This window comes from Asterias amurensis, chromosome 8, assembly GCF_032118995.1.
Source record: "Asterias amurensis chromosome 8, ASM3211899v1".
Classification (NCBI taxonomy): domain Eukaryota; kingdom Metazoa; phylum Echinodermata; class Asteroidea; order Forcipulatida; family Asteriidae; genus Asterias; species Asterias amurensis.
In genome coordinates, this window is record NC_092655.1 from 16,538,730 (window position 1) to 16,555,940 (window position 17,211).

The 17,211-nt window shown below is 37.4% G+C and overlaps 2 protein-coding genes across 4 annotated transcripts in view; both read left to right on the forward strand.

Annotated features, from left to right (window-relative positions):
* The first annotated feature begins 927 nt into the window (after positions 1-927).
* Positions 928-3,988, forward strand: LOC139940472 (probable E3 ubiquitin-protein ligase DTX3). Its single transcript, XM_071936745.1, has 3 exons — positions 928-1,833; positions 2,467-2,678; positions 3,513-3,988. Exons 1-3 carry the CDS (start codon positions 1,411-1,413, stop codon positions 3,589-3,591), a joined length of 714 nt encoding a protein of 237 aa, XP_071792846.1. The 5' UTR covers positions 928-1,410; the 3' UTR covers positions 3,592-3,988.
* A 1,918-nt stretch (positions 3,989-5,906) lies between these two features.
* Positions 5,907-17,211, forward strand: part of LOC139940669 (uncharacterized) — a 29,429-nt gene continuing 18,124 nt past the window's right edge. For all 3 annotated transcript variants that reach the window (XM_071937028.1, XM_071937029.1, XM_071937030.1), the window contains exons 1-9: positions 5,907-6,307; positions 7,886-8,043; positions 8,645-8,881; positions 10,418-10,613; positions 12,332-12,586; positions 13,694-13,792; positions 14,177-14,314; positions 15,106-15,389; positions 16,167-16,374. In XM_071937028.1, coding sequence (XP_071793129.1) covers positions 6,121-6,307; positions 7,886-8,043; positions 8,645-8,881; positions 10,418-10,613; positions 12,332-12,586; positions 13,694-13,792; positions 14,177-14,314; positions 15,106-15,389; positions 16,167-16,374 — 1,762 coding nt within the window. In that variant the 5' untranslated portion in view covers positions 5,907-6,120. The remainder of the gene's footprint in view (positions 6,308-7,885; positions 8,044-8,644; positions 8,882-10,417; positions 10,614-12,331; positions 12,587-13,693; positions 13,793-14,176; positions 14,315-15,105; positions 15,390-16,166; positions 16,375-17,211) is intronic.

The window sequence follows — 17,211 nt, forward strand, 5'->3', positions numbered from 1 at the left end:
ATATTTATATGCCCTCTTGCACAGCAAGACAGATCGACACAATGCCTCATTCGAATTTATTTTGTATATGGGCCCAACTAAATAAAATGTAACGCCTAAAAAAAAATATTTGGTTTGATTTGAAAATACTTCTGAGTATTTTCTGAATGTATGCCTACACTTCATTGGCAGAGTTGCAACCTTGTCCGTTATTGTTTGGTAGCACCCTCAATAGGCCTACTAACTACAAACCAGTAAGTGATAAGTGGTAGCCATTTTTGCAGTTAGCCTCATCAGATATGGACTGTGATGACTGGAAAGACTCCAATCGGGAGTTGAATTTCAATATTCTTGAAAGATACAGGCTCGTCCTTCTTTGTCCAATTACGAGTAGGCCTACCGCAACCATCTTTACATTTATGTTTATTTTCGGTTGTGAAATCCCCCTTCTCCCTTCCCACGTTATTTTAAAAAGGTTAAATAATATATATGTAACAGTCAGAACATCATTATTTATCTTTGTTTACCATCTCTTTGCTTTGACACTTGAGGGCGGTATTTTCTAGGCCATGCTTTGAGTAACCTCCATTTTTGATAGACCTTTTGTTTTATAGTCAGCTCAATTTTTGTCACATAAGTCACCCCCTGGACAGCTCAGATAAAGTGGAGTAATTGCAGAATGCCCCGCCACTCGGAAGTACATTTTTTTTTTGCCGTGGCTACACTTTGACTCAGCCCAGTCAATTCGTTCGTGGGGGGGGGGGGAGGGATTGGATTATAGGGTAAGTATAGGGGAGTGAAAATGTTTAAGTCCAAAGGCTGTATCGGTTTGCGGCTAATCGAATGCACTCAATGACGGTATGCAGTAGCGTGGCCCACCTCTGTGTCCGACACTGGCTCTCTTTTTCCTCTAAATTAAACTCGAGCAACTGGTGGGTAGTAGTAAGAGAACAGTTTGTCCTTTCTGACAGTTAACATAGGTCTATTGATGGAGAAATCGTTGGAGGTCGGATCATATGAGCATTTTTTGGGGAAAAACGTACCTACCTAAAATCTAGCAAATGAGGTACATGGTTATTATAATGGGATGCATCATTTATCAGCAGGTGGGGTAAATTTGACAAAAATAGTCCCAGCATACACAACGGACTCTTTGGGAGTTATTCAAAACTTATCTTAAGTTTGGACGAATTTGTCGTCCATAACTCGAGATTCTAACTTTGTTGTGAAGTCCTCTGATGAGATAACTTGTCCCAGTTTTATATGATGCTTTAACCATACTATTTCAGGAAGCACTGCAGGATATGATGAGCCATGACTCAAGTTAAGGCCACCGTACGATGGTCCCCATTGTATACTCGGTGCATAAACAATTCCCCTCGTCCAGCTTCCCATATCCCCTGCGATTACTAAGAGAGCGAGTAGTGCTATATGCACCCCAGGGAGCGGCCATTTTGGAAAGCAAAGACAACCAGCTGCACATGGATCAAAATCTGTGTAGAAAACATTGAAGTTAGAGGCATCAACTCATCATATACAACTAGTCGAGCGGGTAGTAACACCATGGATAAATCAGAGTCCTCCGGCGACAACCAATGTCCAATCTGCTTATCAGACATGGCAGATAGTGTGGTCCTCGACAAATGTAAGCATCGTTTCTGTAACGTCTGCATCACCGAAGTGTTGAAGAGAAGTTACAGGTGTCCTGTGTGCCAGACAGTGTGTCGCCAGCCGAAAGGGAACCAGCCAGAGGGAACCATGACAACGCAACATGAGACATTTTATCATCTCCCTGGTTACGGCAATGACGGGGTCATCACCATCCGTTACATTATGCCGAGTGGAATTCAATCGGTGAGAAATGCTAATATTCCTTTGAATAATTATAAAGAATTTATATTTTCTGATAATGTTGATAGAATTAAGAACAACTTTAAGCCTTTAAGACCATTTTTAATTCAATGTTAACCTTGCCTTTTCTGTCCTAGGGGATGGGCTGTCAGGGAAGTATTCTCCCATTGTCCAGGAGGGCTTGATTTTTAAAGAGACTTGAGCATGTTATAGTTGAGCATAGAATAGTTTGATATTTTAACTATAATTTTTAATAAGTGCGCAAAGTTTGATATCAGCAAACTTATGGCAATATTGATAACCGAAGTTCATCTGGATGAGTTGCCAACATTCGCAAATTGAAAGTCTGTGAATGACAGTGGGGAAAGTTAATAAGACTGATGATACACACTTATAGTAGCCCAGTTCTTGGTTCATCTAGATAAAGGAGAGTGGCAGTTGTTTGTTATTGCACACACTGCACTTCCATTCAAAAAAAAATCTCTTCATTTAACACATTTTTTTTCCTCAAGATTATTATGTTTCAATATAAAGTGATGCACAGACAGTGTAGATGGGTGTTATGTGTAGCCTAGACATTTACATCTAACAAAGCATATAACATTGTTTTAATTAACAATTTCTTTGTTCTCACAGGAAGATCATCCCAACCCAGGCAAGCCTTTCACTGGTGTCACGCGTACTGCGTACCTACCAGACAACCAAGATGGACTTCAAGTTCTTTCTCTTTTGAAGAAAGCATTCGATGCACATCTTGTGTTCACCGTTGGACGGTCCATCACCAGCGGATTCGATGACATTGTTACATGGAATGATATTCACCATAAAACCAGTCAGACTGGAGGACCGTATGTACATTTCTTAAACCTTTTTAAATGAAATGGACACTATTGGTAATTACTCAAAGTAATTGTAAGCACACAAACTTACTTGGTAACATGCAATGGAGAGCTGTTGATAGTAATACAACTTTGTGATAAACTTTGTCCCTCTGAAGTAACGTGTTTTCGAGAAAGAAGTAATTTTCCATTAAAATATTTGAATTTGATTTCGAGACCTTAGATTTAGAGTTTGAGGTCACAAAATCAAGCATCTGAAAGCACACAACTTCGTGTGACAAGGGTGCTGTTTTTTTGTTTTTTTATTTTTTATCTCGCAACTTCGACGACCAATTTGGTTCGAAATTTCACAGGATTGTTATTTTGTGCATGTTGAGATACACCGAGACTGGTCTTTGACAATTACCAAAGGTGTCCAGTGTCTTTAAGTTACATTATAGGATTGAGACCATTTAATTGATTAGTTCCATTTTGAAAGTTAAATTTGACTATAGTCACAAATCTTCTATTTCCAACCGAAATTCGAATAAAACATTTGAAGACGCAAAATCAATCCCAAATCAGTGTTTCAAATAATGTGACCATAACATTTTGATTTTGTTTTCATTACAATCTTTTACAAGTTGTGTTTCTTATGGTTAAAGTTTGATGTGTGGTTGAGAATGAAAAACTAGATGATATTATTTAAAACCATGTTGTATTAGTATTAATACTATAAAAGCACTACATGAGCCATGTGCAACAATGACATCAAACAGTGACATGAGATATATATAAAGCAAAACTAGTAAAAAGTAAAGATACAAATAATCCTTTTTTTTTTTATTTTTTTTTTATTTTCAGCACACGATACGGGTATCCCGATCCGGATTACTTGAGAAGAGTAACAGAAGACCTAGCAGCAAAAGGCATTTTTCATTGACTCAACCAACGACTCTTTACCTCGTTCCTATTTCACGAAGCTGTAAATTATAACAGGGATTAGCATTTTTTTCTGCTAAGCACAATAACCTGTAAATCAATGAGTAGTTCTATAGAATACATCATTGGCTGTTTCTTGTAAGCAATTCATACTACAACTTCAGGAATCATGGACTAAAAAGCTGATTAGCAGAGAAATGTCTTGCCACGCAGAACTGAAACCAGCATTTCACCTGTGACTGATGCCCGGTTTGGATTTCTGCTACCGCTTTATAGCTGTAAAGTTTGTATTTCTGAAGAAGAAAAAGACCCAGCAAAATAATGATTTCTGGAACACGTCTCATAATTATAAATGGTGTACAATACATATACAAACCGACCAAGCATATCATCATTCATGACCTGAGTCCTCTATTATTTGATTATTAAGTTTTCTGTTAAATGTTACATTGACTTTCTTTTTTGTGCGCCTTGGGTGTCTCTATTGAGACAGATATGTGCGCGTTATAAATTTATAACTATTATAATTATTAAACACCATGGTGAGATGCAGTCCATATAGTCACACCATGGTAAAACAAAACAAGTAGGCATATTCACTGTAAAAAAAAATCTAACATTTTCGGTGCTTTACTTGGCAGCTAGGGTGAAAGGTAAAGTGCAGTACATTTCACAGTGGAAGTTTTGTAAATTGTGCCTTGAAGGGGTAGGCTAGTTTGCAAAACTTCCACCATGAAATTTACTGCACTATTTACTTGGCACTCTAGCTGCCAGGAAAATCACCGTAAATTTTATGGATTTTATTTTACAGGGTTTGTTGTAGTTTCTATGTGGAAGCCTTCTTGCTTGGGCTTGCAAATTACAATAAAGATATTGTAGTTAGTGGTAGGCGTCCTGCGAAAATATTTCATCTGAGATGTTCGTTTCTCTTGAGAAGTCAATAAAAGTACACAGAAAGATGTTTTGTTATAATACAATGCGACCTTTGGAGATGAAAATTTCTTTGGTGTCCGTTTGTGAATGCTTCAGCCAGAAATGCGGTCGTCCCGCTGTCATCTCGCTTGTTATGTCGGATGGATTTGGATTAAAAGTTCTTGATGAAATACAAGCAGACTATCAGCTGCAAGTTTGAAAAGGTGACTTTTATTGTAACTTTGCTTTATTTGATTGTATCGGGGGCTCGTGGAAGACACATCCTTTGATGGGATTTTTTTTTAAATTGTGTACTTTCCTGGGTGGACTACTCCTTAAAGATGTTTTATTGTCTGAAGATTTAAAATTAAAAAAAATAGAACAAAATAATTGTTACTGTAAATTAGCATTTGTCATGGAATAATATTAGGGTATTATTCAAAGCATGCACCTTTTATAACCAGAAAATGCAAAGTGCTGGACAGAAAAAAGGGGCAGGGCGGGGGCGGGGCGGGGCAGACTCGACATTTGACAATCCGGCTTGTTTAAATTACAATGTACACATTTCACCTTCAAATTTTTTACTGTTTTAACACCAACGGCTTTTTAAAAGGGGTTTAAATCTCAATAATATGACCCAGTTTACAACATTTTTTTTCTAGAACTGTTTACAGTTGGTGCAGTCTTCACTGAGGTTTTGTTAACTTATATCAATATAAACCACAAGGGAAACTGACTGGGTAAATTTGATATTGACAAAATAGGGACACCGCCAATATAGGGCTAGATAGCTCAGTTGGTAGAGCGCCGGCACGTTAATCCGGAGGTCGTTGGTTCGAATCCCACTCTAGTCAATTCTTTGTTCAACCCCAAAAATCGTTTTGTTAACTTCAGAAACAATTAATGCATGGCTTTGGGCTTAGAGGTAAACCACGTTAAAGTTGGGAAAGTATATAGTGTCTTTGGAAAAAATACACTTCGTAACGATGAATAACTGATCCATTGCAGAGTTTGTTCAACTGAAAACGTGTTTTAAGTTGTGAACAATATTATTGAAATACAAGAGATATTGGACCAACTCGTCTTGCGTGTAGCGCAATTGCGTTTTGTACTGATAGTACGGTTTCCTAACATGACTTCGGACTTGATGACAATTCGTTTGTCAATATCTATTTGTTTGCCATCGCACTGCCTAGCACCCTGCAACAGTCACAGTGTGATTATACATTTCGTGCAACGGTCGTCGGTATCATATAGCGAGTGGCACGGTCCATCAGTTGAGCTGAGGTTGACACAATCACGTGACAAACCGCGTAATTTCCAGTCTGGTATTTCAATAGTCGGGAAATTCCCGTTGTGTGCAATCGTGTTGTGGCTATCGCCATTGACATTCAGCATTAGGCCTACATTAAACACTGTGACCAGGACGGGGGTTGATGTTGTCTGGATTTCAACCATAACTTCATAAGGACATACAACTTTAGGGACCCGTTGCTTTTATGCCAGTTTTAGTCTCTACGACGTACACATACGGATACAGATACAGATATGGTATTTCCAAGCTAGAATTCGGAAACTCAACATAGAGCTCATTCGTGTGGATCCTGTGACTGAAATTATGCCTTCCTCACAGGTATTAGTTCGTCTTCCACAAACAACGCTCAAACGCAGACAGTTGAAGGATAAAATAACAATACATTTTCAAAAGTCAGAGGTCAGCAACAATTTTGATGTGGAGGATGTCAATATTATCCTAGAAAATGACAGTGAAATATGGTTGACAGTTACTTTCAACGAGCCTGCAGGTAAGGTGTGCCACAGGAAAACTAGAGTGCATTGTGTGTTTGTGTTGTAGGCCTAATGTTTGTCTTCTATCTGTTGCCTTACGGTTTCTTTGTTTAGTGTAATCGTGGAGGTACTATTTCTGCCTCCATGGTGTATTAATCATGGTTTTTCTGTTTAGTGTACCATATGTATGTTTTATTTTTGTTGTACTTCACAAGGTCAAAAATCTAAATTTTTCTATGCTTCCTTTTCTAATTATTAATTATTAACCTATCTAGCTGTTGAGATTTGACAATAGAGGCCGATTTTAGATTATGTATAAACTCCATGCATTTTAGCCCTGTAAATAAACCATGAATTATATATTCATTATATGGCTCCATATTCCGACACCGTCCCTTGTTCCAATATTTTCTACAGTTTTCATTGTGCTAAAAGTTCAAAAACTCATAAATTCTGTTATGAATCGAAGTTATAGTGCAATCGGACCGCCAATTCAAACAACTTGAATATTTGAATTAAATGGGATACTATTATAATTATTATTATTATTATTATTATTATTATTATTATTATTATTATTATTATTATTATTATTATTATTATTACTATTATTATTATTATTATTATTATTATTATTATTATTATTATTATTATTATTATTATTATTATTATTATTATTATTATTATTATTATTATTATTATTATTATTATTATTGTTATTGTTGTTGTTGTTGTTGTTGTTGTTGTTGTTGTTGTTGTTGTTGTTGTCGTTGTCGTTGTCGTTGTCGCTGTCGCTGTCGCTGTCGCTGTCGCTGTCGCTGTTACTATTACTTAATAGCCCCACTTGTGTGGTCAAGGCCAAGGCTAGCTGAATCCTAGTATTCAGCTAGCCTTGGCCACACAAGTGGGGCTTATTACTTATAGGCCTATCTTTCTTTTTAAATATGGTATAGGGCAACATTTTATTCCAATAGGCCAACCTCATATCCATTATCCAATAAACATGTCCAGAGTGTGTGGGAGGGAAAATCCATTTTAAGGCCTTAAGACCGAAAACTGAAAACCCAATCCACACACATGCAAGGCTCCCTCTGAAATGAGATTTTAGTTAGTCTTGAATTCAAGTCACACAAATCACACCCTCAAAATGGTTATCATACTGTCTGAATGACAGTCAATGTTGGAGGCTATTCTACAAGAGGGCGCTATTTCAGGCATCATTATATATTTACACTGGCTGTCAGTTACAAAACGCGATCACTGACTCGGAACTAAGTCTTAATGACACCAACATGGGTTGAAGGCAGTTGGAAGGAAACTCTAGGGAAACTGCCAATTGTACCATACCTATTGGCCGAGGGTTCACCTATTTTCCCAATACTTTAACACACTTTTGCTCTTGAACGGAAGTACCAAATAAAATGTTCTAAAGAATTTTTGGAACTCCAAGCACATTGAAGACCATTAGGGCCACACCATGCTCATAATCTATGCATACTACGGTAGTAGCAACACACAACTGTTAAATAAGCAAGACTGTTAATTAAGCCTTTTACAAAAATGTTAACTGGCTGGACTTGCTTTCCAAAATGCAGGTGTCGAGTTTGTTCTTTCAAGAGAAAAACATCATGAACTGATCATTGATGGAGTTGTAATTCCATTTGAAGTAAAACGCCACCTGCCTGTACCAAGCTGGCGGCTAGTGTCACCTTCAGTAGATTCCGATTCGGATCCAGAGACATTTGTGGTCTTGGTAAGTCCACTATGTAGACACAGTATTACTGATGATAACGTTGGCCACTGACTCGTATAATTTGTCAAATCATGCTCCTTCACTTCGCTCATCCGCACGAAAAATAGTTTTGTGTTAATGAGACGACACCAACAAAACCAAGACATTTATATTATCATCCATATTCGTCTTAAAGGCGCTGGACACTGTTTGTTATAACTCAAAATAATGTTTAGCATGAAAAACTTACTTGGTAACAAGCAATGGAGAGCTGTTGATAAAAATAAAACATTGTGATAAACGGCTCCCTCTGAGGTAACACGTATTTTTCGAGAAAAAAAACTAAATAAATAAAAAATAATAATTAGTTTGATTTTGAGACCTCGGAATTTTTTTTGTTTAGGTCCCGAAATCAAGCATCTGAAAGCACACAACTTTGTGTGACAAGGGTGTTTTTTCTTCCATTATTATCTCACAACTTTGAGGACCAATTGAGCTCAAATTTTCACAGGTTTGTTGTTGTTGTGATACACAATACTGGGAACACTGGTCTTTGACAATTACCTATAATATAGTGTCTAGTGTCTTTAAAGTAAACTTCCATTTGTTTAACAACACACAGGATGAAAACAAACATAAATCCGAAGCTAAAGGCAGTGAAATTTCAGCTGAAGGGGGCACATTGGTAGCAGGTCAGCAGGAAAATCTGCCGAGCTGTCAAAGTGACTCGGCAGAATGCAACAAGGACCAGCAACCTTCCTCCGAACACGATCAAGGGGAGGAAGTCGACCCTATTTACTCACTGCGCGAGAAGGAACCTGATTGGTGGCAGGCCAAGACACCTGAGGAAGAGGCTCAAGTAATAAGATTCATAGTAGTCATTAAGAAGTAAACTTTTTAATATAGATTGGAATATTTGTATATATTTGGTTTGCAGTAACACCATGTGTGTATCTACTTGCCAGGTAGAGTTTGTTCTTTAGAGAACTGTCTTTCTGTATTCTATACCATGAAGTAGATTGTTCGGGAGATCGGGAGACTTCTCAGTTCTGAAAAGAACTGTCCTGCTTTTTTATCTATTACCCGGGCGGATGTTACAGAAAATAGGCTGGGACTACTACCTTAGCTTAATTATAGAATTGTGATAACTGTACTACAGCGAATTCAGTTCTTGGATTGGTCTTAACGTTTCGACTAGTAGACTGGATTGATTGATTGAAGACTGATTGATTAGAGACTGATTGAAATTTGCATCCGATTTTTTTTATTTATTTTTTTTTTTTTTTAATTTTGTGTGTGGTTTTACCAATATCAGTCAATCAATCACTTCTTCTTCCTATACAAGTACAAGTCCATATGTGAGTAGTATCGTACTATGATGTGCAAAAGTAAGCAGTCCGCGGGAACATATCAGCAAAAAACTCACAGAAAAACATGAAAAAGGTGTATTTATACAGGTAGGCTGCTAGAGTGCAAGTAAAAATTGGTGGCTGGCTTGAGGCCTTAGGTTGGACAGCCGACTCCGGAACTGGTCCGGTGATGGAGCTGTCAAAACTGTGTCTGGTAGCTGGTTCCATAGACAGTTAATTATTTCGACAGTATCAAAATCACAATCAAAATCAAATTTTTAAAGGCAATGTAAATTTGAAGAAAAATTTGTTTGATAAGATGAATTAAATGAATTATAGGCATGGTAATATACACCCATATGTGTGTTTGAATACCTTTTTGATAGATGGAAATCTGCATTGGGAATGAGAAATGTTCATGTGTGTTAGCACTGTATACTCGTTACTGTAAACTTGTGAACAATTCCAACACCACTCACAAAAATATTTGTTGTATGGGGGCTGCCTCAAGCGCAGTGATCTTTAGCCTGTTGTGCGGGAGTGTGCTTTGCAGTATTTGATGCGAACTGGAAAAACATACTTTGGGGAATTTCGAGTTATTGGTTTATTGTTTGTGATCCTCAAACCGGTTGCTTGTGGATTTTGCCCACATGACATTTAAGGGCACGCCTCATTCATAGTGGTCTTTGGACGGTTGTTCTTGGGTGTGCTTTGCAGTATTTGACGTGAACAGGTAAACAAACATACTAAGAGAGTTCGAGTTATTGGTTCATTGTCTGTAATCCTCAAAGCAATGGGTTGTGGATTTTGCCAACATGACATACACAGTGATCTTTAGCCTGTTGTTCATGAGATGTGCTTTGCAGTTTTGACATAAATGTGGAAAGAAAATAGTTTGGGGAATTTTGAGTGATTGGTTTATTGTTCGTTGATTGGAGGATTTTGCCCACAAGGACATTTGATTGACTTCACAAAACAACATCAAAGTTGTGAAAGGGGTGAATATATGATTTCACAACTGTTTTTTCCTCTTCTTCACATTAAAGAAAAAGCCTGAAGCCGAGGCCGAGGTTGAAGAAGATGAGCAACTGATTGAAGTGACTGGATACAAAAAGACACATGATATCGGGGTCCTGAAGTTGTATTTTGAGAATCCACTCAAATCTGGAGGAGGTGAAATAGAGACAATAGGGAGAGACCCTAAGACTGGTGCCGTCAGAATTACCTTCAAGAACCCATTGGGTAAGTTGTATCATCGTAAATCATGAAAGTTCACCATGTGTATCGGTTAGTGATGAGATCTTGAATTCAAGACAAATACTTTTCAGTCGAGTCAACTTTTCAAATAGGAATCTGTAGTAATAGTTAGGTTTGCGGTAACATAAACTATAGATGAAGAGATAGGCGTTTGATGGACAACATCAGAGAATCATAGCTGCCAACTATTACGATTATTTTGTAATTATTACCAATTTATCAATGAATTACGAAAATACGAATTGCTTGTTAAAAGTTAAGAATTTCAACTTTTCCATGATAGGAAAAAAAAAACCTGGGGTTTAGCATTGAAAAGTCGACTAAACTGCTTGTATTTGATTTTGAGTACACAGTAACTGATTCTTTGTCATTTAAATGCTAATTATAAACACTGTAACAGCATGGAAAATCTCTTGACGAATACTGAAGACATTCGGTTTCTATAGTATCGTTATAAGTGCGTTGCAGGATACCAGCAATACGTAATTAGAAGAAAACGTGTGGAAACCAGCGACAGAACGCACACGTGTGTGGTGTCGATACGGCATAACATGTTTTCGGCGACCTGTCAAAATATATGCAGCCGCGAGTCTCTGTCTTCTACCTTAGTACATTGCGATTGTCGTTTCCGATGGTTTTCAAAGGTAAACAGACTAGGTATCTTTGTCCCAATTAATGATGGGTAAGGTGGTAAATCCCGAAGAGAGACTGTTTTTAAGTCCGTAAAATGGTTTGACAAGTCTTTGTGCGCGATCGTTATTCAATATATACCGCATGCACATATGTCTGCCATTCGAGAGGCGAGTGGGGAAACAAAACTCAAATGTCCGGGGTTGAAAACATACTGCATGTAGGTGTATTCTCAACCTCGTTTCGGTTATATCTTGTGCTAAATAGTAACCTCGTACTCATAAATACATCGCTCTCGCTGCTTTACCGACAAGCTTTTTTTGCAAAAGAAGTTTTGTATACAATCCAACTTCAAACCACGAACCAGTATACATGTAAATGTTTATAATGAAAAAAGCATTTACAAAGGACATAAATAAGGGGATATGATTGTCCAAAATCGAGAAAAAACAATTATATTTTTTTTCTTCTTTCTTTATTACATGTGGCCTTACAGGTGAACCAAAATTTGTTTTGACCCCCAAAATAGTTCAGGGTAATAGTTTACATGTGTTCACCTCACGCGGCAACAACAAAAATCAGTATTTTTCATTTTTTCAAACGCCTTGAAATTCCACGGTGTTTCATTACTAATTGAAATATTCAAATGTTGGCAGCTATGGAGAATTCAGAAGCGTCACATGGATGCAACAAACACAAGAAAGATCGAGGTGGAATGATGATGAAGAGACCTTCCTTCTGCAGTGGAACACATAGGCTAGATATAGATAGATATATAGATTGCGGTAACACCTGTAATGATAATCTCTAAATGAGTTTGGATGGTTCTGAAAAAGACCGTTGGTTTCAACTGTCAATTCGATCAGTATGCCCTGATCTTTTTCTGGAGAGAGAAAAAAAATGTCGAGATGAAACGTCAAAACGTCAAGATGAAACCAACGATTCTTTTTCAGAACCACCCCAACTCATTTAGAGGTATTACGTGGTGTTGCCGCAAACCATCATGTTTCCACCATGCAAAGTTTCAAATCCTGCACAGCTTTAAGATGTTCTAATATGTTCTTGATAATCAGTTGCTGCTATGGTTGAAGCAAGGAGGCACAAGCTAGCCCGTTCCCATCTGAAGGTCAAACTGATCACCAAGAAGAAACGTCGACCACTTCCAATCAATGCACGATGTCTGTTTCTAGAAGGAATACCAGATGGCTGCTCATCTGAGCGTGTGAAGCTCTTCATTGAGAATAGAGCATCCATGGATGAGGAACCCACAATCCAATATGGAGAGAAGCCTGGAACAGCTTTATGTACATTCTCACGTGATATTCCAGGTAATGAGGTGCTCATTAACTTCATTTTGAATTACCTTATTTTGGTTTTGGAAGTTGGTATCAATAATCCTAATAAGCTATGCGACTTTGAAAGTTTTCAGAAAGTTTGACTTTCTTAACAGGATTATGAGGAATAAGGATTGGCCACAGATGGGATAAATGGGATAATCCATTTTGCAGTCATCGAATGTCACAAACAATTACCGCATACTTAGTTTCCCTATTTATCTTTTCAAAAATACCATATTAAATAAAAATGTCTTGGAATGAGATTGATATTAAACATTCTCTATGAATACTTTCGAGAAGAAACTGACTACTAAAGTTTTAAGCTTAAGGAAGAGGTGTTAAATTTGGATTTTAGTGAACTTCAAGAAGCAACAGCGTGACTATGATTGTTTTAAGGGGGAGGGGCCATGTATTTCTCTTTTTGAGGGCACCATATAATTTATGTTGGGGGAGGGCATTGGGAGGCACTGATAACATTGTAGGGGCACGTGTCCACCAACCCCTAATCAGTGGCTATGTTCCTTTATTAAATATATGGGTTGTTTAACAAAAATACGTCAGGATAATGAAGGATAAAGAGTGTCGAAAGTTTTGATAAAGCCTTTGCAAATCTTCAGATATCATTAAACATTCATGCTTATACATGTATTTCTATTACCCAAACACTTTTTTACGCGCAATGGATTTTTATATATTTTTAAAAAGAGATGGACTGTAAATTTACCCCTTTATAAAGGGGGCCACCCTGTGTCAGCCTTAGGAGTAGGTGGCAACGGCCTCTGGAAAAATAAATTAACTCTAGCCCACTCTTTGAAGTGACCTTCAGGCCTTGATGTGTCTGGCGACTTGCATAAAAAAGATAGACAAAAGATTTAAAAAGGATCAAGTTGGACATGCTAAGATGTTTTTAAAAAGCACGTTCAAATCTATCATTTAAACTGCAAGTTAGATAAGAGTAAAGGCCAAAAAATGTGTTAGATAATAGATCGCTGTGCCTTATTATTTAGGGAACGGGCAGATAATTGGAGAGAGAAGTGATGCATAGAAAGTGGAATACTAATGTTTTGAAATGAATTAAACAATTTTTTACTGCTTCAGATTTGGATGCTGTTGTAACCAATGTTTCTAAGAAGAAGCAGCAAGAGGTTGTAATAACAGCAAAGAAAGTTCAGGAAGCTGATGCTGTCTTAGTGACAGGTATGTTTTCAAATAAATAGTTACTCTTTATAAATTGCAGTTTTATGCCCATCACATGTTTTCACAAGATGGTATTTATGATTAATATGATCAATTGAGGGAATTGTGCCTTACTCCATAGTAAAGGAGTGTATGCTAAATATGTTATTTTTTTCTCTTAGTGGAGTTATGTTACTCTGTTTATTCAACATTCATCAGCAAAGGCATACGCCAAATAAACATATTAAGATACTTTAGTAAATACTTCTAATATATAACAGAAACAGTAAGTAACAGGAAGTAGCACAGATAGAAAACATCATAATAAATATGTTATTATTCTGCTAAGTTTGGCACTATTTCTGTCCTTGTTATACTTACATTTAAACATTTTTCATTATAAAGGATTTTCAAAAGATTTAAACTTGGTCACCATTGAGTTGTACTTTGACAACAAGAACAAGAGTGGAGGCGGTGGAGTGAGAGAGGTACAACCAGGACCTAAGGGTGGACAGGCAACCGTCTACTTTGAAGACTGGAAAGGTATGTATTCAGATAATTTAACTTAGATTTAGAACAAAGCTATGACCATTCTACTTTACAATCTTTACCAAATTCACATTCCCGCAGAATAGTAAATGGAATTAAAGAGCTACCTGAGCGGAATGTTTTCAACGGAAATGGTATTTTAACTTGTTTCATAATGCACCTGTTTGCCATTTAAATGTAATTTTGATATGTGTACACCTCTGAATTTCTCGTAATTATCGATTAAAAAATCTGGCCCCAAACCTAAAAGTTTTGACAAACTAAAAACACTTCTGCCGTTGAGAGCGTGCGTCAAAGTACAATGCTGCTGACGTCATCTCTGGGAGCTTGCTTTGTTATGCCTCCACACTGCAACAAAGCGGCTTTACAAATTGAAGCTCCCAGAGATGACGTTTTGAGGGTGATTACATAACGGGGCTTTTCGCAAATCTCTCAGAAAAGCGCTGGATAAGGGCATTCAAAATGATTGCTTTTTTACACAATTGAAATCGTGTTATAGTCATAAGACTCGATTTCCCTACTCTTTGAAAACATTTTAGGTGAATTTCAGCAACGTTTACGACTTGACATTTTCGTTCAAGCAGGTCTTTATAACAATGAGAGACATTTAGACAGGCAATGCATTTGTTCAACCTTAATCTAATTTAAATATAAACATCTGTAGGGCGGGAAGGTTCATATATTTTCCTATTTATGTTTGGACAGGACATAATGGCATTTGTCAACTGAAGAAAATCTTAGTTATGTTTTATGTGACATTGTTTACATTCAATATTTTCATCTAGTTGTAAATGAAGTGTTACAAAAAGACACCCACAAGATTGGTCGGAAAGCAGTCAAAGTTGAAACGTATCATGAATGTCTGTGGAAAATGAGCCGTGGTGATCAGGCGTCTGTCTCAGACATCCCTGACAAGACAAGCCCTGAACAGGTGAAAAGAAGTACCGGTAACGTAGCATCAAGCATCAAGGGAGTTGAAGCACAAGAGACTGGCCAGAAAGTAGGGACGAAGAAACCACAAGCAGGCCAAAGAGTCCAGGTACAAATCCAAGGAGAACAGGGAGGCAAGGCAAGTGTTGACGAAATATTGATGTGTTTTTACAGTCTCGTTATATATATTGATATGGAAGTCCTGTCGCAAGACACACACGTCCTGAAGGCCACTTCAAGGTGTGGGCTTCAATCAACTACTTGTCCAGGGGCTGAAACAGGGTTACAATGAAAGTTACAGTCCATAAGGTGCAGGCTAAAGTATCATCCATCAGAAGCCTGACTGGTAGGGAAACAAATCTGACGGAGCTGAAAAAGAAACAATTGATTGAAGTTACTTTACTTGTTCCTAAACCAAAGCACATCTCAAAACATCTGGTTGTTTGGTGTATGCTATTAGCAAAGTTTTTTGCGTCACGAGTGTCGTTAAAGACACTGGACACTATTGGTAATTGTCAAAGACCAGTCTTCTCACTTGATAAAATAACAAACCTGTGAACATTTGAGCTCAATCGGTTCTCGAAGTTGCAAGATAATAATGAAAGAAAAAAACATCCTTGTCACAAGAATTTGTGTGCCTTCTGCTTTCAGATGCTTGATTTCGAGACCTCAAATTCTAAATCTGAGGTCTCAAAATCAAATTCGTGGAAAATTACTTCCTTCTCAAAAACTACATTACTTTAGAGGGAGCCGTTTCTCACAATGTTTTATACTATCAACAGCTCCCCATTACTTGTTACCGAGTAAGGTTTTATGCCAATAATCACTTTGAGTAATTACCAAAAGTGTCCACTGCCTTTAACAGACATGGCGCACTAGAAATGCTCAACATTATTATGATTTCTTTTGATCTTAGGATGCTGACACCCAGGAAATGCCCGAGAGTGACCATCAGGAAGATGTTGAGCAACTGATTGAAGTGACTGGCTTCAAACCGTCCACAGGTGATGAGGTCCTTGGGTTCTATTTTGAAAATCGTGTAAAATCTGGAGGAGGGGAAATAGAGATGCTAGCGAGAGACCCTAAGACTGGTGCCGTCAGCATTACCTTCAAGAACCAATCAGGTGAGTTGTTATTTTAATAGCCATAAAAGCTTGCCTGGTGAGATTCAATCTTAAACACCAAATTCAACTTTGGTTTTATATCCCTTATCACTGTATACCCAACTAAAGAGTCTTTTTTTTTTTTTTTTTTTAACCCAACACTTACAAGGGTTCGGAGAGTGACCACACTTTGAAAGTGTTGAATCCAGCATTTCATATGTTAAATCTAGCATATTAAAGTATTTAGTCAACAATTTAAATGACAATTTAACGTTTCAAAAGCTGATCTAAAAATGCCAAGGATTTCTTTTGAGAAATGTTGAATTGACCCTTAAAATTGTTGAATTAACCCTTTTTGCGTTGGATCAACACTTTAAAATGCTAGATTTAACAAACAAAATGCTGGATCCAACACTTTCTAAGTGTTGTCACTCTCCGAGCTATTCAAAATCCGAGCTGATCTAAAAATGCCAAGGATTTCTTTTGAGAAATGTTGAATTGACACTTAAAATTGTTGAATTAACCCTTTTTGCGTTGGATCAACACTTTAAAACAAACAAAACGCTGGATCCAACACTTTCAAAGTGTTGTCACTCTCTGAGCTATTTGAAGTGTTTGATTCAACTCTTTAGGTTTTAGAGTGCTGTACTTTCCAGAGTTCTGTGAAGAAAAATCACAGGCATATTACTCTGGTGGGATTCGAACCCACGACCTTTGCAATTCTAGAGCAGTCATACCAACTATAGACCACCGAGATTGCCCGGTAGTTTAGAGGCAGTTCGAATCCAATGCTTCTTAGAAGCTGGTAACATTAACACCCTTGGAGGATTTATGTACAAGGATCCTTCCTCGCCCTAC

Coding starts and splice junctions, on each gene's coding strand:
- LOC139940472 (XM_071936745.1), top strand. CDS start 1,411: ATGCACCCCAGGGAGCGGCCATTTTGGAAAGCAAAGACAACCAGCTGC. Junction 1,834..2,466: donor TGCCGAGTGGAATTCAATCG/GTGAGAAATGCT, acceptor TTGTTCTCACAG/GAAGATCATCCCAACCCAGG. Junction 2,679..3,512: donor ACCAGTCAGACTGGAGGACC/GTATGTACATTT, acceptor TTTTATTTTCAG/CACACGATACGGGTATCCCG.